The sequence below is a fragment of the Mixophyes fleayi genome, chromosome 2 (assembly GCF_038048845.1).
Source record: "Mixophyes fleayi isolate aMixFle1 chromosome 2, aMixFle1.hap1, whole genome shotgun sequence".
NCBI lineage: Eukaryota > Metazoa > Chordata > Amphibia > Anura > Limnodynastidae > Mixophyes > Mixophyes fleayi.
In genome coordinates this window covers 362,092,968-362,115,001 of record NC_134403.1, presented here as the reverse complement: position 1 = coordinate 362,115,001, position 22,034 = coordinate 362,092,968, and the positions used below count along the sequence as shown (strand labels likewise).

The following is a 22,034-nucleotide window of genomic DNA, read 5'->3' as shown; positions in this document are numbered from 1 at the left end:
CTTATATCTCGCTGTGGACTCTAGGAAGGACCGCGACCTGCGTGTCCCTGCAGCGGAGTCCATACTTCCTTGCGGGGGTTCCTGGTGAATACCAGGGGCACGTTAGACTCCGCGCCTTCCTCTGAGTTGCGCCAACAACAGCAGGTACCCATTATCAGTCGTGACAGTATACTCTGGCCATGACAACGGAGGGGTCTGGTGAACCGCCTGCTCGAGATCTACTCCTGCATCTGGCTCAGCGAGTGGAGCAACAAGAAGCAGCCCAAGCGCATCTCCTACAATGTGTCCAAGGGATTGCGACCCGATTCGATACATTACAGAGTGCTTCACCCGCTACACCAGCCATGACCTCTTCTGCATCTGCAGCATCCAGTGTGGTTACGGTCTCTACAGCGGCCTCCTCCGGTTTACGCATCCCGACACCCGAAAAGTTTGACGATGATCCCAAGAAGTGCAGGGGCTTTTTGAACCAATGTGCCATTCAATTTGAGTGCAACCCAGGGGCCTTTTCTTCAGAACGCACCAAAGTAGCCTTTCTCATCTCCCTCCTCAGTGGTCAAGCTCTTGCCTGGGCCTCACCTTTATGGGAACGAGGGGATCCACTTCTTAATAGCTCCAACTCCTTCATTGAAGCCTTTAGAAAAGTCTTCGACGATCCCGGAAGAGTTGCTTCTGCAGCTACTAGCTTGTTAAACCTCCGCCAAGGTGACCTGTCCGTGGGGCAATACGCAGTTCAATTTCGGACCCTGGCTTCCGAGTTAAAATGGAACAACGAAGCACTGGTGGCAACCTTTTGGCAAGGTCTGGTTGACCGGATTAAGGATGAGCTAATTTCCAGAGAACTCCCGGCTGATCTAGATTCCCTCATCTCTATGTGCATAAAGGTGGATTTGCGCTACCAAGAGCGCACGCAGGAACGCTCTCCTGGCAAACGGTTCATATCACGGCTAGCACCTCAGTTCCAAAATCCCATCCTGCCAGTGGACGAACCAATGCAAGTAGGACGTTATAAATTATCCCCTGAAGAGAGGGAGAGACGCTTCAAACAACGCCTGTGTCTGTATTGTGGAGATCCGGGGCACCTGCTAAGAGTTTGCCCCAAGAAACCGGGAAACTCTTCCTCCTAAACGGTGGCGGGGAGGCCGTTTTAGGAGAGTCCACAGTTGCTCCCTATTCTAAAGAAAATTCCCCAGAATTTCTGATGGCTGTCATCCTGAGCACCCCTAAGGGTACCTTTTCCACCACGGCCTTTGTGGACTCCGACTCCTCCGGGAACTTCATTTCGGCGGATCTAGCTTCGCAGCTCCAAATACCTTTAAACCCATTGCCTCAACCGTTATCTCTGACGGCAGTCGACGGTAGTCGTGTTACCCACGGCTCCATCTCCTCCGTGACTTCTCCTGTTCGGTTGATGGTAGGAGTACTTCATAGCGAGATGATCCAACTTTTGGTTTTGCCGAGGTCCATTAACCCCCTCATCTTGGGGCTACCGTGGTTAAGAAAGCATTCTCCTCAGATGGATTGGGACCACGCTCAAGTTATGTCGTGGGGTTCAGGATGTCGCCTTAAATGTCTGTCCAGAGTTTTGCCTTCAAAATGTCAAGTGATGGCTCATTCCGAGTTAACCCATCTTCCTGAGGCCTATATGGAATTCCAAGATGTATTCAGTAAGGTTGAAGCGGAGATCTTGCCTCCTCATCGTCCCTGGGATTGCGCTATTGTTTTGTCTCCCGACCAACCCATCCCCAAAGGGCTGACCTACCCTTTATCTTGTCCAGAGACGTCAGCCATGTCTCAATATATTACTGAAAACCTGAAACGGGGATTTATCCGCAAGTCCACTTCCCCAGCGGGTGCAGGTTTTTTTTTCGTTAAGAAGAAGGATGGGTCTCTTCGGCCTTGTATTGATTATCGTCCTCTCAACCGCATCACTGTCAAAAATCGATATCCACTACCTCTCATCTCTGACCTCTTTGACAAGCTCAGTGGATCTCAATTTTTTTCCAAATTAGATCTCCGTGGGGCCTATAATTTGATTCGCATCAAGAAGGGGGACGAATGGAAAACGGCCTTTAACACCAGAGATGGACATTTCGAGTACCTGGTGATGCCCTTCGGCCTCTGCAACGCCCCAGCCATCTTCCAAACCTTTGTTAATGATATCTTTCATGACCTGTTATACACTTCTGTGGTAGTGTATTTAGACGATATATTAATATTTTCTAAAGATCTGAAATCTCATCGGGAACAAGTAAAGGAGGTCCTACGTAGACTCCGGAAACATCACCTCTACTGCAAGCTGGAGAAATGTGTGTTTGAGATTAGCCAGGTACCTTTTCTTGGTTTCATTGTGTCGGGTCAAGGTCTTTGTATGGATCCCACCAAGGTGTCAGCTATCCTGGACTGGCCTCAGCCACAAGGCCTTAAAGCGATTCAAAGGTTCATTGGCTTTGCAAATTATTATCGCCAATTTATTCAGGGGTTCTCCACCATTATAGCTCCCATTACAGCTTTAACCAGGAAGACTGCCAATCCCAGGGTTTGGTCCTCCTCGGAAGCCATGTCTGCCTTCATAACGTTAAAGAAAGCATTTTCTTCAGCTCCAGTTCTGTCCCAGCCAGATCAAGAATGACCCTTCTTCTTAGAGGTAGATGCATCTTCTGTAGGCATTGGGGCGGTGCTTTTTCAAGAGTCTCCTGCTGTCTCACACAACCCGTGTGGGTTTTTCTCCAGACGATTTCTTCCAAGTGAATGTAATTATGGAATAGGGGACAAGGAGTTACTGGCCATCAAGGCGGCTCTGGAGGAAGGGCGACATCTGTTGGAGGGGGCTATATTTCCTGTTACTGTGTTTACCGACCATCGGAACCTAGTGTTCATTCAAGAGGCTCGTTGCCTTAATCCTCGGCAAGCCCGCTGGGCATCCTTCTTTGCTCGATTTAACATGAAGCTCACATTCTGCCCTGGGGCCAAGAACGGACGTGCAGATGCATAATCTCGCTCATTTGACGATTCTGATCGCTTAAGACCGTTGGTTCCTCAGCATATTATTGATCCTTCTAATATTGTAGCCCTCACTAGGACCAAAACGTCCTCTCCTCCTCCAGGCCGGTCATTTGTGGAACCTCATCTCCGGCTCAAGACCCTACAGTGGGCCCATTCATCCCGCATTGCCGGCCATGCTGGAATAAAGAAGACAACATCGTTGCTTTGCCGTCGCTTCTGGTGGCCTACTGTACGTGCCGATATTTGCAAATTTATTGCTTCCTGCACTACTTGTGCTTAACACAAGACTTGTAGAAGAGTTCCGGCAGGCCTTCTTCGTCCACTCCCTATCCCCGATGCTCCTTGGGAAAGTGTGGCCATGGATTTTATCACAGATCTACCCCACAGTGCAGGGTTTACCACTATCTGGGTGGTCATTGATCGCTTTTCGAAGATGGCACACTTTATTCCTCTAACTGGACTGCCCACGGCCAGTCGTCTTGCAGATATCTTTATCAAGGAGATATTCAGATTACATGGTTGCCCAAAGGAGATCATTTCGGACCGTGGAGTCCAATGCACATCCCGTTTTTGGAGAACCTTTTGTAGTAAATTGAACATAGAATTGATATCATCCCCAAACCAATGGACAGACGGAGCGAATCAATCAGGACCTCGAAACATTTCTTCGCTGTTTTACCTCTGACAATCAGAATAAATGGTCTCAATTCCTTCCTTGGGCGGAGTTCTCCCATAACCAACACATTCATGAGTCTACCGGATTATCCTTATTCTTTATTGTATATGGAAGTCATCCTGTGTTTCCGGATCCTTTTCCAGTGTCCTCTTCATCGGTTCCAGCCGTAGATACTTTCTATCGGGAGTTTTCTCTCATTTGGGCTAAGACTAGGATGGCTTTACTCAAGGCTACTCAGGATCACAAAATCTTTGCAGATCGTCATCGGAGGGCCACTCCTCTCTTAAAGGTGGGAGACCAAGTATGGCTATCCACCCGGGACCTAAGACTAAAAGTTCCTTCTATGAAGATGGCTCCCCGATTTATTGGCCCGTACACCATCATGCAAGTAATTAATCCTGTATGCTTTAAATTGAAACTTCCTCCTTCTCTGAGATGTCATAATACTTTTCATGTCTCATTACTACGACCAGTGGTACTCAATAAATTCTATCGACCTCCCTGTCGTCCCCCACCAATACAAACCTCTTCTGGAACAGAATTCGAAGTCAATCGGATCTTGGCCTCTAGCATTCTTTATGGCAAACAGCAATATCTTGTCCATTGGAAAGGATTTGGCCCAGAGGAGAGATCATGGGTGGACAAGCAGGACCTTCACGCTCCTAGAATTCTTAAAAGGTTCCTTCAAACAGGAGGAGGAAGAGGAGGGTATACTGTCAAGCGCCGTTCCGCACGGCCGCCTGTCTGCTGACAGCGCGTCTGGTTGCCTAGCAACCAGACGCATCACTTCCGGATCCCCCTGCCGTCCGACCTCTGGGTGTGATGACGCGCCCCGTTGCTAGGCAACGGGACGCTATGAGCAGGATTCCCGGCGGCAGGTATGACAGCGCTGCAGCGCTGATTCTGATTGGGTTACCACAGTATTTAAACCTCTCCCAGCCCTCTCACCAGTGCCAGAGTATCAGGTCTTCCTGCCTCCAGCGTTTGTGTATACCTGTTGCTGTATTTGTTCCTGACCATCCTCGTGCTGCTTGTGACCTTTTGACCTGGACCGTTTGACCACCTCTATTTGGATTCTGCCTTTGTACAGTTCTTCCTGAAAGTTACCGACCCGGCTTGCCTCACCATTCTTCTGGATTTCCCTTTGTACCTCTTCTACCTGAACGTTGCCGACCCAGCCTGTCTGACAAATCCTTGTATCTCGCTGTGGACTCTAGGAAGGACCGCGACCTGCGTGTCCCTGCAGCGGAGTCCATACTTCCTTGCGGGGGTTCCTGGTGAATACCAGGGGCACGTTAGACTCCGCGCCTTCCTCTGAGTTGCGCCAACAACAGCAGGTACCCATTATCAGTCGTGACAGGGCCATTTTTAATACACTTCAAAAATCTGTAATGGTTATCACGTTTTTTACATCATTATGTATACAGACAGGCTTTCTACACTGTCTGTTTACATGTACGTATATGAACATTCCTCAGTATTCACTCTGGGCTATTGTAGTCAGCATTTACACCTAATACATAACCACACAATGTAAACACTATTCAATAATACATGTACTATTATATATTTGTTACTTCATCTTTTATAAAGTAAGTAAATATACATGTGCAACCGAGTGGTTCTATTTTACAAACCCAAATAGAGTATACAACACAACCACCGTTACAGACACATTCAATCGATCGTTTAAAGAACAAATCATAGTATTAGAAATGTCCATTCGTATGTCTATCATGTCCTGCAATACGAATCCACAAGCAACTTTACATTAAAAAACATCTCAAATGAAACTCATCATTTAAATGCTTAGTTTATGTATGTAAAACACTTCTCTTCTCAGCACAAGTGTCTCCATATAACCCCCCACAGGGTGGCAGCCTGACTTCTAGTACCTGCCAGTGCGGCTGGGATACATTATGTTTACTGTGATGGAAATGTCTACCTACAGGTCTTTCATGATTCTTTCTTTTGTCATCTAACTTCTAAATTTCAGTGCTGGATTTATATTCTTTGAGCCTTATCCTAAATGCTCTCAAAGTCTGGCCAACACAGCCACGCACACAGGGACATTTCAGGAGATACACAACCCGTTACTATCTTATGTGGAGTCTCAATGGTAACGGCTTACAATTTGATGCTTGTGAGGCAAATGTGCCTTTTGTAGTTCTATTACAATGTCCTCAGTTGTTACAAGGGAATGTCCCATATTGTGTGGTAATTAGGATCTGGTTCTGCTTTAATAAACATTTTGGTAGTATTAGGACACCTCTTGTATGAAAATAAGGGTAAATAAGGTATTCCATACAGTCAAGTCCATAAATATTGGAACATCGACACAATTCTCATATTTTGGGCTCTATACACCACCACAATGGATTTGAAATGAAACTAACAAGATGTGCTTTAACTGCAGACTTTCAGCTTTAATTTGAGGGTATTTACATCCAAATCAGGTGAACAGTGTAGGAAGTACAACGGTTTCTATATGTGGCTCCCACGTTTTAAGGGACCAAAAGTAATGGGACAAACTAAACAATCCTACATCAAACTTTCACTTTTTAATACTTTGTTGCAAATCCTTTGCAGTCAATTACAGCCTGAAGTCTGGAACGCATAGAAATCACCAAACGCTGGGTTTCATACCTGGTGATGCTCTGCCAGGCCTCTACTGCAAATGTCTTCAGTTCCTGCTTGTTCTTGGGGCATTTTCCCTTCAGTTTTGTCTTCATCAAGTGAAATGCATGCTCAATCGGATTCAGGTCAGGTGATTGACTTGGCCATTGCCTAATATTCCACTTGTTAGCCTTAAAATACTCTTTGGTTGCTTTTGCCGTATGCTTCGGGTCATTGTCCATCTTCACTGTGAAGCGCCGTCCAAAGAGTTCTGAAGCATTTGACTGAATATGAGCAGATAATATTGCCCGAAACACTTCAGAATTCATTCTGCTGCTTTTGTCAGCAGTCACATCATCAATAAATACAATGGAACCAGTTCCATTGGCAGCCATACATGCCCACGCCATGACACCACCACCATGCTTCACTGATGAGGTGGTATGTTTTGGATCATGAGCAGTTCCTTTCGTTCTCCATACTCTTCTCTTCCCATCACTCTGGTACAAATTGATCTTTGTCTCATCTGTCCATAGGATGTTGTTCCAGAACTGTAATGGCTTTTTTAGATGTTATTTGCCAAATTCTAATCTGGTCTTCCTGTTTTTTTGGCTCACAAATGGTTTACATCTTGTGGAGAACCCTCTCTATATTCACTCTTGTGAAGTCTTTTCTTGATTGTTGACTTTGACACATATATACCTACCTCCTGGAGAGTGTTCTTGATTTGGCCAACTGTTGTGAAGGGATTTTTCTTCACCAGGGCAAAAATTCTTCTGTCATCCACCACAGTTGTTTTCCGTGGTCTTCCGAGTCTTATGGTGTTGCTGAGCTCTCCGATGTGTTCTTTCTTTTTAAGAATGTTCCAAACAGTTAATCTGGCACACCTGATGTTTCTGCTATCTCTCTGATGGGTTTGTTTAGATTTTTCAGCCTAATGATGGCTTGCTTCACTGATAGTGACAGCTCTTTGGATCTCATATTAAGAGTCGACAGCAACAGATTCCAAATGCAAATGTCACACCTAGAGTCAACTCCAGACCTTTTACCTGCTTAATTGATGATGAAATAACGAGGGAATAGCCCACACAGGTGCATGAAATAGCTTTTGAGTCGATTGTCCCATTACTTTGGGTCCCTTAAAAAGTGGGAGGCACATATAGAAACCGTTGTAATTCCTACACCGTTCACCTGATTTGGATGTAAATACCCTCAAATTAAAGCTGACAGTCTGCAGTTAAAGCACATCTTGTTAGTTTCATTTCAAATCCATTGTGGTGGTGTATAGAGCCCAAAATATGAGAATTGTGTTGATGTCCCAATATTTATGAACTTGACTGTATATTCTATCTTTCCGCAATAAAGGCCAATATGTATGTTATATCCTTAGGCTTTCTATCATACCTACTCATAAGTGGAATAAGTGGAATATTGTTGGCTTTCAGAGTCCTAATTTGCAACAGCAGTGATCCTATGGGTATTGATCTGTTTACGTATAATTTTTATTATGCCATGATATATCCAAACATTTAATATCTTTATATTCCTAAGTTTAGAGTTGCAGAGTGAAATAAGGGATATATTTAATAGATTGAGTGTATATAAAAGTAGCTAACGGTAGAACTATGATGAAAAAGATTATGTTAAAAAATGACAATTTTTGTCATATGTAAAAATATATTTACATGACTATGGTTCTAAATAAAACTGTCCTGAATAAAAAAAATATATAAAATTCACTTTGGTAGAATAAAATATTCCAAAATGGCGATTCCCCTGATGTCTGCTGTGGTCCAGTGATGTCTCGTCACTCCCAATGAGACAGACTTTTCCATACAATCAACATATGCTGCAGTGGGAGAGAAGACGTCATTTCAAAGCAGACAGGTTTCATGTTTAACTTATGGAAAGCCAACCCGAATTTTCAATTTTGGGTGTGGTTATAGTTTTAAGTTTTTGTGCCCTGGGATTTATACCCCTGATCCACAGCAAACGTTATTATTTTACAGCCTGAGGTTGTGACCTTTGCTTCAACTCCTTTGCACTCGCGGTGCAATGCGGCTATTTTATTAGTTTACCCTGTGCAGTCCAGATACTAGTAGCCTGGTAATTCTGTGAAATATTTCAGCTCTGATCCACTCACAAGAGACATATTCCAGGTTTATGATGACACAGAGGCTTTCCTGCTTTGGCAGTACTGTACTCCGGAACCCCTTAGCACTTAGTGGGATCAATACAGCAGCTTAGGGATATTTACTGTGTGCTCCGACTTGTTGTAGGAAAAGCTCTGTAAGGTAAAATACAAGAAATATATATTATTCTCTTACAGTTCATTTCATGTCTAGTTACACTCCATGCATAACTTTAATTCTTTAATCTAGAGATCAGTTTCTTTATTTTTTACTATGTAATTTTTTTTTTTAACGTCCATATGTTTCTGATAAAAGGGTCACAGAGTATTGTAACTTGTCGCTTTTAACAATTTTGTAGAAGAAAAGAAACATAGAAACAGGGAACCTGGAAAAGAGTGATAAGGGAAAGAAGGGATGGGAATGTGGAGAGGGAGGGGAAGGGTATCTCGTGAGATGATTAGATCACAATAAAGTATATTTTATATGTGTCCGAATCTTTAAAGGTTAGCCATCTAAACCAGGTAGCGGTGATCTGCGCTTTTCTGTCTGGTGCGCCCAAGAAGATATCTTTCATTGACCTATAGTCTAGTCTGTGGAACCAGTCCTTAATTGATGTAGGGATAGTAAATTTCCATTTTACTAGAGTTACTGCCTTCATCGCATTATTGAAATGTTTAGGAGGGATTTCTTATATGAAGAAATTGGAGCCTTAATCATATTTAGAGCCCAGCAATCTGGACCTTCGGGCACTCCTTCACCTAGTATCTCCTTGGAGATTTTAATCACCTCCCTCCAAAATAGTTGGAGCTTCAAACATCTCAACCAGATATGCCACGGCGCCAACAATCCGTTTCGTTTTATGTTATCATATTAACATATAATACATTGTAAAGGAAATTTAGAGCCTTTTAAATGGCAGCTGTAAAATAATGACCTAATCGTATAGTGCTCTATATATTCTACAGCAAAAACATGAAATTGTAGCAGTTTGTTAACATTTATTCAATTAAAAAAGTAAATGAATCACAACAATGTCAGAAGCTAATTCTTTGTGAATAGTACAGTATATGCTGGTGCCATACAGTGAAATCTGGTGCACAGAAAAAGGTTCTGAAACCCATAGCAAATTAACTTTTGACTATAATTTTTCATAGTACGGTTTAGATAATTAATAGAGTTGTCTGGTTGCTATGACTTACTGCACCTCTCTTTCTGCATACCAGTTTCTGATTATTTTTTTTAACGTTGTGTGTGGCTATACAACTTGATGCAACTTTGTAGCCAGAACAAATCTGATAAAGTGCCCCCTCTTGTGCTATGTACAATATACATTCATGAGTTATTTCAATTTTGATTGCTGGATACTTTAAATAAAACACTTGCACAACATGCTAAATTACTCTTATAAATATGCATTACTCATAGGGGCATATTCAGTTGCGATTCCGGTTTGCGGGATCGCGCCGGAACGGGCCTCGGACTTAATCCACGGTACCGCAATAACGTGGATTTTCGTTCGCAGCCCATAGGGTTGCGTAAGAAAATCTGCGTTATTGCGGTACCGTAATACCGGCAATAGTGCGCACTTTCCACGGTAACGTGGACCGGAACCCTAATAGAATATGCCCCATAGAACAGTCTACATCAGGCGGTGCCTCTGTGACATCATTGGTTCCTAGCAAGTTGATAGGCTGTGTAACACCTCTCTGGATGTGTTGTGGTTGTGTGTTCTCCTACTTAGTGAGGCCCTTAGTTCTACCACACAGCTGTAGCTCAGTCTCTGTCATCCCAGGATCTTTTGGTGAATGTGGGACAACAGAAACCCTTGCACATAAAAGGTGTCATGTAGATGAAGTGGTGTACACACACAACTGGTGAAATTAATTGGGGCCAGGTCTTTTTTCGGGTGAATAAATTATGATACATTTATTTACATTAAATTATGTACAGGATCTGGAGGAACACACTTTCCATAGCACAGGACTTATTATCCCACCTAGGCTTAACAAGAGATATTATGTTTACTTATCTCAAGAGCTGACCCTCACCCTCTTTTTTAAATGAATGGTCCCTTATTGCACCAGGTGATCCAATCAGTTATAATGCTCAAAATCTCTCTTCAATAAGTGCTGTAGTTTCGGACTTGGCTGCACTCTGACCTCTCTTTCTCTCAGAGTTCTCTCTGGTCTATTGATTGATAGGGAGAAGCTCTATTGCTAGCAAAAGTTGTGCTTAAAAGGCCACTGCCGTGCTATTGCCAGTCTTCTCCTGCACAAGCTTCCCCATGTACTGCCACAATCCTCCTTTCACTATGGCAATCTCAGGATGGTGATAGCAGGATGTATAGAACAATGATTTATTTATTTAAATAACACATTTTTTCCAATCTAAATTTTCCTTAAGAATTTTTTTTTTTTTTTATATGTTTAACTGATTGTTTTGACAAGTGGAACTGGAAGGCCAAGTCAGGGTTCCCAGTTCCACTGCGCCTGCGTTAACCAGCAAGCTGAGACACACATGTGCAGATCCCCCAACGTTGGCCCAACACTGACTATTCTAACTGCTTCCAGCTAGTATCACCGGGCAGTGAGTGTCACTTAGCTGCTTTGGTGTTTTTTTGTTTGTCTTTTTGTAAAGTACGTGGCCGATACACCCTAAATAGTGGCTTTCCTATGGTATAGTTAAGTTAATAGGTCTGCAATGATTGCCCCCCGAATGTGGTAAGGTAAGCTCTGGACCAGTATTGCTGGAGTCCTCCCAGATTAGTGGGATGTTCCCAAGTAGGATGGTACAATGCGGAACATTGATAAAGGTGTTCATTGTTCTTCACTGTATACCTTCAGCTACAAAAGTATTATAAAACAAGGCATGCTTGTGGGGTAATGTCGTTACAGTAACGGTACATTATTTGTACGTCTGTCTTCTGTAAGCCAGCTGCGACATAAGGACAGATGGTGCCGCTCATCTGCTAGAGCGGTGTGCGGCTGCTGAAGAATGATTTCACAAATATGATGGATGGGCTGCATATGGCAGATATCCAGTCCAACTGCTAAATTAACTGTATCATTTACTGTGTGCTCTCAGAGACGGAGGAGGGTTATGCACAGTCATGAATCTTCATCACTTTCTAGGATACCATTTAAAGAAATGAAATCTTCAATAACTCAATGCAGCATCTTAATCGTCACCAATTTTTAACTCTTGCTCAAAGTAAGCAGCCTGTGGGTCTCATGCTGCCTGCAGGGCCTGTCTTTATAGTTCAGCAACGGCTGGGAGGGCGCAGGATGATAACGTTTTGGAGTGGCCCTAGGAGTTCTCATCAGTGTACATCTGATTGTAGCTTCTCAGTCCAGTAGTTATTTTTAAATATGCTTTATAGTAATTATAGGAAAGTTTCACAACCATGGGACTGATTCATTAAGGATCTTAACTTAAGAAACTTCTTATTTCAGTCTCCTGGACAAAACCATGTTACAATGGAAGGGGTGCAAATTAGTATTCTGTTTTGCACATAAGTTAAATACTGACTGTTTTTTCATGTAAACCTACAAACCTTCAAGCATTCTCTGAAAACCCACCTCTTCAGACAAGCTTGCTTACATTGGGATACTACACATGCTAAAAAATACAACTAACTTTTTGGTTATCCAAGCATTCCTTCCACCAGAACTATGGGAAATCTTCTTTTTTAATTACTAGAATGCCTGCTGAATCTTCCTTATAAAAACACATACATAATTACTATGGTAAAATACCAAATTAAAATTAAATGTATCGGTTTCCTATGGGAACCTTGAAACTTTTTTGTTAGGACTGTCTCATTTGCATCGAATACCATTGGCACTATTACCAGAATGACAGCTACTCAAATTATTTAACAGAAACAATCATTTCTCAAAAGGCAAGATATGTAAACCCGAAAATCGACATTCTTTGTGTCATGTCCACACACAACCCTTTTATGTATTTATTTTCAGACTAAGTTTGGTTACTTGAGAGTTAATGCCTCTGGACCCTTTAGCAATATCCAGATTAAAGAACTGCCCTGTGGACTAAGTGCCAAATAAAAGTAAAACGAGTGAGAAAATGTGTATAATATTTATATTAACATACTAAAATTCCCCACAAAATACATGCCACTTTAATGATATAAATAATTTCTTGTGGCTCTTGGCTGATGCATTATTCAAAGTGCACACAATAAACAGGGTAAGAAACCTACACAGATCTGAGGCTGTTGTTCTGTGGGCTGAACCAACATTAAGTAGCCTGTCAATTGAATGGGCACCTCAATGGTCCCCGGTGCACTGATACATCTACTTACTCATTCATCAAACTACTTCCTTGTGATTCCATAGGCTACGTTCTCAGGCATATCAGTCAGTTCAGCACACAGAATGGCTTCCCCCACGTTGTGTAGGCGGTAATGGGTATACTTTAAACATAAGCATGCCAACAAATGTGATTCCTCAGTACCGAATGATTTTGATTGTAATTCCTTTAATTTATGATTTTTGTTTCCTGTGAGGTAGTAACGGGACACCCAGTCTAGTAATGAATGATGGGCGAAGAAGTGTCTACAGCAATGGAAGTTTTATAATCCGCACGGTGAAAGCAGAGGATTCTGGGTATTACAGCTGCATTGCCACAAACAGCTGGGGAACGGAGGAGATTGTTCTAAACCTGCAGGTCCAAGGTAAGAAACACATCAAGTTTCAGTATTTTTACATTTTCTTTTCCATTCTATTGGGGGTCCTTTACAAATACTGTTCTACAGATAAGTTATACAACAAGTCAGGTTCAAACCATCATTTTTGTAGAACAGCTTAGAAATGAAAGTCAATGTCTGATGCTAATGGTATTTGTTGTAGAATCTTTTCTGTTATCTCTCATATATCCGCGGTTTTCCAGCAAGCCCTGCTTCCTGAATGCTACCTAAGCAAATGCTATAACTTCATATTATTCATGCCAAACATATAGCATTATGAATTATAACAATGGCTGCTACTGTATATTGCTTTTTACAAATATTAATTGCAGATGACTAAGATTGGGCTGAATTGCTGTCTAGTTTTAAATAAGATACATTCATTAAATTTTTACTAATGTTTCCTCGTATGTTACTTGTGTTTATGCCCATGATGCTTCCTGGCATATACATACAATACAGCCAGCGGTCTGAGTGCCCCTATCACTCACAGTAATGATGCTCAATTTGTCACCTGAACCAATATTCAAACACAGCCTAGCAGTTTGGTGACACCGCTATAGCTGCCCACGCACACATCAATTCTAGGAATTCTGTTAAAAGATCTTTTCACAATGTTTTCATTGAACAATTTGTAAACACACAGGACATTCTTAATTGTAATATATTAAGGGTGTGCTGAAAAGAGATTTTTGTTGCATTATGAGAATTTAGACTGCCCATGCAGTGCAATACAATTGCATTCAAGCACTTGGCAATCAAAATAAATATGGACACACATCTTACAATCATCTTTCTTATCTGTCTTCCTCCCTGCTTCTATTAGCTGGTGATATATCACCTAATTCAGGTCCCTCACACTTCTCCCAAAGGCATATATCTGAATGCTACTGAAATCCAGCAAACCTCAAACACATCACCTGTCTCCCATCTCTTCCAAAGTCCTTTAAATGTGCCCTTTGGAATGCACGCTCTGTTTGTAACAAACTTACCTCTGTACACGATCTCTTCCTCTCAAACAGCCTCAACCTTACGGCAATAACAGAAACATGGCTCACCAATCAGACACTGCCTCACCTGCAGCCCTATCACATGGTGGTCTCCATCTCACCCACACTCCCAGACCTGGAGGCAGACAAGGAGGTGGGGTTGGACTACTTCTCTCCCCACAGTGCACGTTCACAGTTCTACCAAATGTCCCATCACTCACGTTCACATCTTTTGAAGTACATACTGTTAGGATTTTTAATCTATTTTCTATGTGTGGTGCTATCATCCTGGACCCCACCAACTATTTCTTGAACACTTCTCTGCATGGCTCCCTCACTTCTTATCTTCTGACATCCCCACCATCCCATCATTATGGGTGAATTTAACATCCCTATTGCTAATCCACGTGCCAATGCTGCGTCAAAGCTGCTCTATCTAACCTCCTCACTTGGCCTCTCCCAGTGGATTGAATCCACTACTTATCAGGATGGCCACTGTCTTGATCTTGTTTTCTCTAGACTATGCTCAGTTTCTAATTTCCTTAACACTGCTTTCCCCCTCTCGGATCATCACCTTTTTAGTTATTTGCTCACTCCCAGTTCTTTACCCTTCCTGCTGTCAAACTCTTCCAAGCCTCCTCATACCCGCAGGAATATTAACTCTATTGATTTTCAACAGTTTTTCACCTCTCTCCAACACCTTCTCTCCCCAATTTCTACATTCTCCTCCCCTGATATGGCAGTTCCTCATTTTCACCAAATCCTAACAACTGCCCTTCAACAAGTGGCTCCAGAAACTCTTCATACTCCACATAGACTTCGTTGTCAACCGTGGCACACTAAAGTAACATGAACTCTACAAAAACGTTCTCGTAAAGCTGAACGTCACTGGCGTAAATCTTGTACCTCTAATGACTTCAGAGCATATAGTGCTATCTACCACTCCTATCGAAGTGCTCTGGACTCTGTTAAGCAAGCATACTTCCAATCTCTCATCTATACTTTCTAACCCCAAACACCTTTTTAACACATTTAAATTTCTTCTCAATCCTCCCACCCCAAACCCTCCGACTACCATCAGTGCTCAGGATCTTTCTTCCTGTTTCAAGGACAAGATTGATAAAATCAGACTTGAAATGGTATCGTCTCCCTCGACAATCAGCTCAATTCCTTTGTAGCACCCTCTGACACCCTCTCTCCATTTGATCCCACAAATGAAGAGGAAGTTTATACTCTCTTCTTATCTGCCTACTCTACCTCCTGTCCTCTTGATGCCATACCCTCACAAATTGGTAGGTCCCTGTCTCATTTGCTCATTTCACCTCTAACTAAAATCTGTAATCTATCTCTCACTACTGGTATCTTTTCATCACTATACAAGACTGCAGTGATTACTCCTATTCTAAAAAAGCTAAATTATGACCCTAACTCTCTCGTAAATTACCGCCCCAGCTCCCATGCCCCTCCAAGCTTCTCGAGAGAATTGCCTACACTCGCCTCACACACTTTCTTACAGCAAACAACCTATTGGATCTGTCAGTCAGACTTTCGCTCTCAACACTCCATGGGAGACTGCGTTGACCAAGTTTGTCAATGATCTGATCACAGCTAAAACTAAAGGTGATTACTCTCTTCTAATTCTCCTGGATCTCTCTGCTGCATTCGACACTGTTGACAAGTCTCTCCTCATACAAACGCTGCAATTCCTAAGTCTTCAAGACACTGTCCTATCCTGGTTCTCATCCTACCTATCTAATTGGTCTTTCAGTGTAAATTTCTCTGGATCCACCTCTGCTCCGCTTCCTTTATCAGTTGGAGTACCACAAGGCTCAATCCTAGGTCCTCTGCTATTCTCTATCTACACCACTTCTCTAGGAAAACTAATAAGCTACTTTGGATTTCAGTATCATCTCTATGCGGATGATACACAAATTTATCTATCCTCTCCTGATCTCTCGCCATCTGTGTTGTCTCGCGTTACTGACTGTCTTACTGCCATTACATCTTGGATGTCCTCTCGCCAACTCAAACTCAATCTTTCAAAAACAGAATTAACAATATTCCCACCAAACAATAGAAGCTTCCTGCCTGACATTTCTATTTCTGTTGACAGCATGACCATAAATCCCACCCCGCAAGCTCGTTGCCTAGGTGTAATCCTTGACTCACAACTATCTGCATACAACTAAAAAACACTTCCAGAATACGCACATATCTCACACAAGACACTGCAAAAACTTTAATTCATGCACTCATTATCTCCCGCATTGACTATTGTAATTCCCTCCTTACTGGTCTTCCCAAAATCAGACTTGAGCCCCTACAATCTTTTTTGCACGCAGCAGCTAGATTGATTTTCCTTGCAAATCATTTTACATCTGCTGAGTCACTCTGTCAGTCTCTACATTGGTTGCCTGTTTATCAACGAATCCAATGTAAAATTCTTCTACTAACTTACAAGGACGTCAACATAAATGCATCAACATACATCTCCTCACTTGACTCAAAATATCTCCCAATTCGACACCTCTGTTCTGCACATCATCTGCGTCTCTCTTCCACTCTCATCACTTCCTCCCATTCCCGGATACAGGACTTTTTTTGGGCTGCACCACTTTATGGAATTCACTCCCACGCACAGTAAGACTTTCCTCTAGTCTTCAAACCTTCAAGCGTTCTCTAAAAACCCACCTCTTCAGACAAGCTTATAATATTCCTCAACCACCCTCTTAATCTCCCTAGATTACCCTATTACCATCCTCTACATAGCTAACACAAGACAACAACCCTCTGCCCAACATTGCTGTGTGACTGATCACACAGCCCACTAAATACTTTGTAACTTTTGCATTCTCGCTGGACAAATATTCAATATGATGTAGCACTTACCCTTGTGCATCAAACCATTGTCCCATAGATTGTAAGCTTGCGAGCAGGGCTCTCTTACCTCTGCGTATGTATGTATTACCCAGTATTGTTTTATTACTGTTTGTTCGCAATTGTAAAGCGCTACGGAATCTGCTGGCGCTATATAAATAAATGATGACTATGATCATATCCTAGACGATCATGTGTCTAAATGATCTTCCCAATTAGATAGCATTATTTATCGTTTTATATCTCTTGTATGCCACACACACACTAATAATGGTAAGCTGTCATTGATTGTGGTTTAATTGCAATAAAATATTGTGTTGTGTGCAGCCACCTTAAGGCAGCTTCCACTGCACGTCCCTGGAAGAGCCTCCGTGATGCCTCTGGTTCCCAGTATTGATAGACTACGGATTCAGCCCATGTAATGAGAGCCTCTAATATCACTGGTTACTCTTCATAAACCGCACTAAAGTGTAATAACTACATACATCTGTTGCATTAATATTAATGTTTATTTTAAATATCCTACAGCTTTTGCTCTATTTCTAAGTCAGGCTTTGTAACATGTGGTTTATGTGCAATAGAATAAAATAGAGGAGATGTAATTTCCACGTGCAGTAAATAGACTATTTATATGGAAATCAGAGCAAGCCTTCCCAGACAGGGATCCTATTTTGTCGTGTGCATGTTTCCAGTCCTCTTCAATATACTGTATGTCTAATCTGCAAAAAATAATATCTATCTATAGATAAAAGGTTTGTGTGTGTGTGTGTGTGTGTGTGTATATATATATATATATATATATATATATATGTGTGTGTGTGCATAATATATATATATATATATATATATATATATATATGTATACACATGCCTTTTATATAATGTGTACATACTCCACAGTCAATTTTATGATTCTAGTATCTTACAATAGTCAAATATACACAAATACAAACATGCACAGAATTCTAAAATACCGACAGTACTACTATGCCGTGTGGATGCTTTTAGAGATGAATCAGCAAACATCCACTTTTAGGAGCCAGTGGGTTGGTTTATTCATACAAATCTTCACATCTCTGTCTGGAAGCAGAGAGACAAAGGGCGGATTTGTATATAATTAATATAAAGAGGAACACATTGGAGGTATGGGTCAAGATGGCATTGGCAGTGCATAGGTTGGGACCAATTAATTTGATTCCCTGTGTGACCCTCACTATGCTATAATGCTGTATTTCACTATAATGTATCTATCATGAGTAGTTATAGTATAATCAGTGTATTTCCTGGAGGGTTACTGAAGCAGTGCAGCTTATTGCACTGATTGCTGTTTTGGTGAGTTTTTTCTTTCCAATTAGCGTGATGCCCCAATGTTCCCCCATCTAAATGTATCAATAATTGTCAGAAGGTAGCACATATATTCTACACATAATACTTAGCCGTGGTGCACCATTCATTGCAAATAACACTACACCTTCTGTATGTGCTGTATTTTGTAAATCAGTGTACAGTTTATGTGCTGGGGTCAGCCCTAGGACCTCCCAGTAACAGCATTAATGTTCTCTTTTGAAATGCTGGTTATTGTATAATACATTCAGTTTTACCCACCCCTGCTTAGTGTGATAGACTAAGTGATTGGATGCCCCAGACAGAGAGGGTGGGCAAGGTATTACTGCTGATATTCTCTAATGGTTGACGTATTAATAACAGTCCAATTCCATTTAGCCGCGCTATTAGAGTTAGATTTTTCAGATCTGCATGATGGGTACACTTTATGGTAGAGATATTAAACTGAAACTTTGCCTACAATAAATAATATATTATTTGTAGAGCTCACCTTAGGGTATTAAACAAGGGCTATATCTGAATATGTCTTCCTTCAAAATGTTATTGTTTGTGAGCTAAGCAAGCATTTTACAGTTGTGTCTTGTAAATGTCCTACTAATGGCACTGTCTCGTTGTGGGCTATGAACGATATCCCATTTTACCTTGGCTGGCAAGCAACGTGGTACTCATGTTTACAGGGAAATATGGTTTACTGACTGTCGGTACTGAAACCTCATTGTACCCATAAAAAGATTTGCTCTTTAATGCTCTGAATGCCGCAGACACAGAAGTCCAGCAGTACTCTGCTTTCAGGGTGCCAAAGGCTTAGATGTCCCTACAGGTTATTGCCCCTGCACTCAGAATCCCTGTCAGAGGTGATGATTGAGAACGTTAGTGACCTAGGAACACGGCTTTGGATAAGAGGTTGATTGCACCCCTGCTGGTGACGTTGTGGTTGTCCCTGGGATTACCATTCTGGAGGGAGACAACTGTCCTATAATACCCAAAGCTGCTCTCTCTACTGTCCCTAGTGGTAGAGTATGTGTTAGCGTTACCAAACCAAGGCTATGGAAGTCACTGACATTGAAACCTATGTTTAGCATGTTAATACATTCAATAATAAAAATAAATGAGGTTTTCTTTTTAGTGGATTAATAATAAAGTAAATACATGAAAAAAACCACAGACACAGAAAAATATACATACTACCGTTATTATATAATAAAGTACACATATAGTCTTCTTGTTCTTGATAGAAGTTGCAGGAAAAATAATAGTGTAAGTTTCATGAGTTTAATAAATCGCGTTAAAGTAGCATGAAAAAGTGTTCTTAATCTTTGTTTTTTACTACATAGTGCTCATAAATAAATAATAAAAATAAATAAAATAAAAAAGATAACTTAATTATGGCAACAAAAAAATCCGCCTCTGTTCCATAAACAATATAAAGTGTGTCCATCAATAGTTTGAATTCTCATATGTCCCAGTATTTCAGCAGTCCCATTTTTTTCCACTGTAAAGCGTTACATTGCAGTGTTTGATTGTTTAGAATTCATATTCCTGTTCCACTCTGTTACCTAAAATGAACTTGATGGGTCAGAGTCTATGATGGGAGCCCGAAGAAGAGGGATCTTTACCAAGACCATTGTTTGACAGGGTAACAGAGAGTTGGCTTCTCGCATAGAGATCATTGAGCTCTGTACAGAGAGGTTAAAATAGCATGTGCCACTCTCCTGTGACCATGGAAATATACATGTATACCTATGTGTTTTGGGGATAAGGTTTTGTTTTGATGGTGGGTGTTTTTTATTTTAATTTATTTTTTTCTTAATATTTTCTATCTAAGTCTGGATCTAACTGCTGGGAGACAATTCCATCTTTCACTGTAAAAAAACAAAATCCCTTCCTTATGTTACGTTTCCATCTTCCTCCAATTCCAGTGTGTGTCTCCTTGTTCTAGAAATCCTCTTGGTATTACAAATACTGCCATCCTGAACTCTGACCATCCATCAGTGATCTCATGCGACCAGCCATCTTCTCCTGTCACAAACCAGAACAGAGAGGAGACATAGAGCGGGACGGCCGTTCGCACATGCACTGAGCCCTATAACATGTACTATAGTTTTCTTGCCAGACGTTTTATTTTTTTTTCATGTGTCTACATTTGTTCTCAAAGTTACACAGACTATGAAGGTGCTTCACTGATCTCCGTTATAGGATAATTTCACCTACTGCAGTTATTTATATGTTAGGGATAGATGTATGTGCTGGAATTCCTTGATAAGCTAAATATGTCTTTGTGACTGTATATATAGTATGTTTATTTCCTTAAGTTAATGTGGAAGTTAAATGTATTGACCTATAACTTTTTACCATCTGGAACCTCCTAGCTCTGCTAATTACAGTATCCCTGTCATTTCTGTACTGTAATTTGTACATTATCTATATGATTATGTAAACAAATGTCAGCACAGAGCTCTGGGAGCCGAGCTCATAAGGGCAGTGGAGAACTGGCGCTCTCTGAGCCACAGGGACTTGCTGACTATCTGATTCGCTATAACCTCAGATTTCCCGTCACATTAGCGCTGATAAGATTTATAAATGCTGCCTGCATCTTGTGTGACCGGTTCATGCTCCCTGCTATGTGCTAGATTCCTGTGTCAGATATTACCAGACACATTTTAAAATGATTTAAAATGTATTTAATACTATGTAAATGAAATGGTCAATGTATTATGGTAAACTAGCAACTTACATTTTATTTTGTCTAGTGCCACCTGACCAGCCGCGGCTCACTGTGTCCAAAAGTACATCCTCATCCATAACCCTTTCCTGGATACCTGGAGACAACGGAGGGAGCTCTATCCGAGGTAATATAACCAGCTTCAGGATAAGATCCATCTGTCTATATGACCATGTATTATATATAAGGCTTTACAACAAGGACTTCAATGAAATTGGCAATACATCATTTGTTTTGGCTCACACAGGAGCATTAAGTATAATTGTATTAGAAGTTTCTAAGATAGTAAACGGCTGCCAAAGATGATGGCTGTGGTGGAAGGGAACCTGTCTGCTACAGATGTGTTCTAGAGAGCATTAGATAACTATAATTCCCTCAGCCTGTTGTGTCCGCACAGTATAAATGTTCCACAATCCTCCTATAGAGAAATGTATAGTATTCCATCACAGAACACATTCAGAATGAGCAGTGTCAGAGAGGCTGGTTTGTGAGTAATACACACAAGCCAATGTCTCTTGCCTTTTGGCAAAACATTTGATGGTTGTAGATGAAACACACACCGGAAACAAAGGAATGTAACAAGATGCAACTTATGTAATATGGAAGGCAAGAAATACATTGTATCTATGTCCCAAAATGGCCCTTTTGGTTTGTTTTTTCCATGTTTTGCAGATCTACATCCAACATCAGTTTGTTTTGACAAAAAGGCCATGTTCACCTTTGTGTCATCATTCATTTAGAATCTGTTCCATGATGGAATGAATGATGACCAGTGTTTGCAGAACACACCTAGCTATGCGGATCACATTTTTAATTTTTTTTTAAATAATCACACTTGGGAAGTTAATTCATATTGATCTTCACTTGTTTTTCATTGTCCCAAACCCTGTAATGTTCAAGTCAGCCCACGGCAGGCGAGGGTCTGTTCCATAGATTATAGGGCTAGTAAGGGAGCTTTATAGTG

At 41.4% G+C, this 22,034-nt stretch overlaps 1 protein-coding gene across 4 annotated transcripts in view; it reads left to right on the top strand.

The window, feature by feature from the left end:
- DSCAM (DS cell adhesion molecule) overlaps positions 1-22,034 on the top strand; it is a 397,849-nt gene that overhangs the window by 301,263 nt on the left and 74,552 nt on the right. For 3 of the 4 annotated variants that reach the window (XM_075197270.1, XM_075197269.1, XM_075197271.1), the window contains exons 23-24: positions 12,963-13,126; positions 21,099-21,197. In XM_075197270.1, the coding sequence (XP_075053371.1) occupies positions 12,963-13,126; positions 21,099-21,197 (263 nt within the window). Of the gene's footprint in view, positions 1-12,958; positions 13,127-21,098; positions 21,198-22,034 lie in introns of those variants that run through there. The other variant, XM_075197272.1, reaches the window with a different exon arrangement.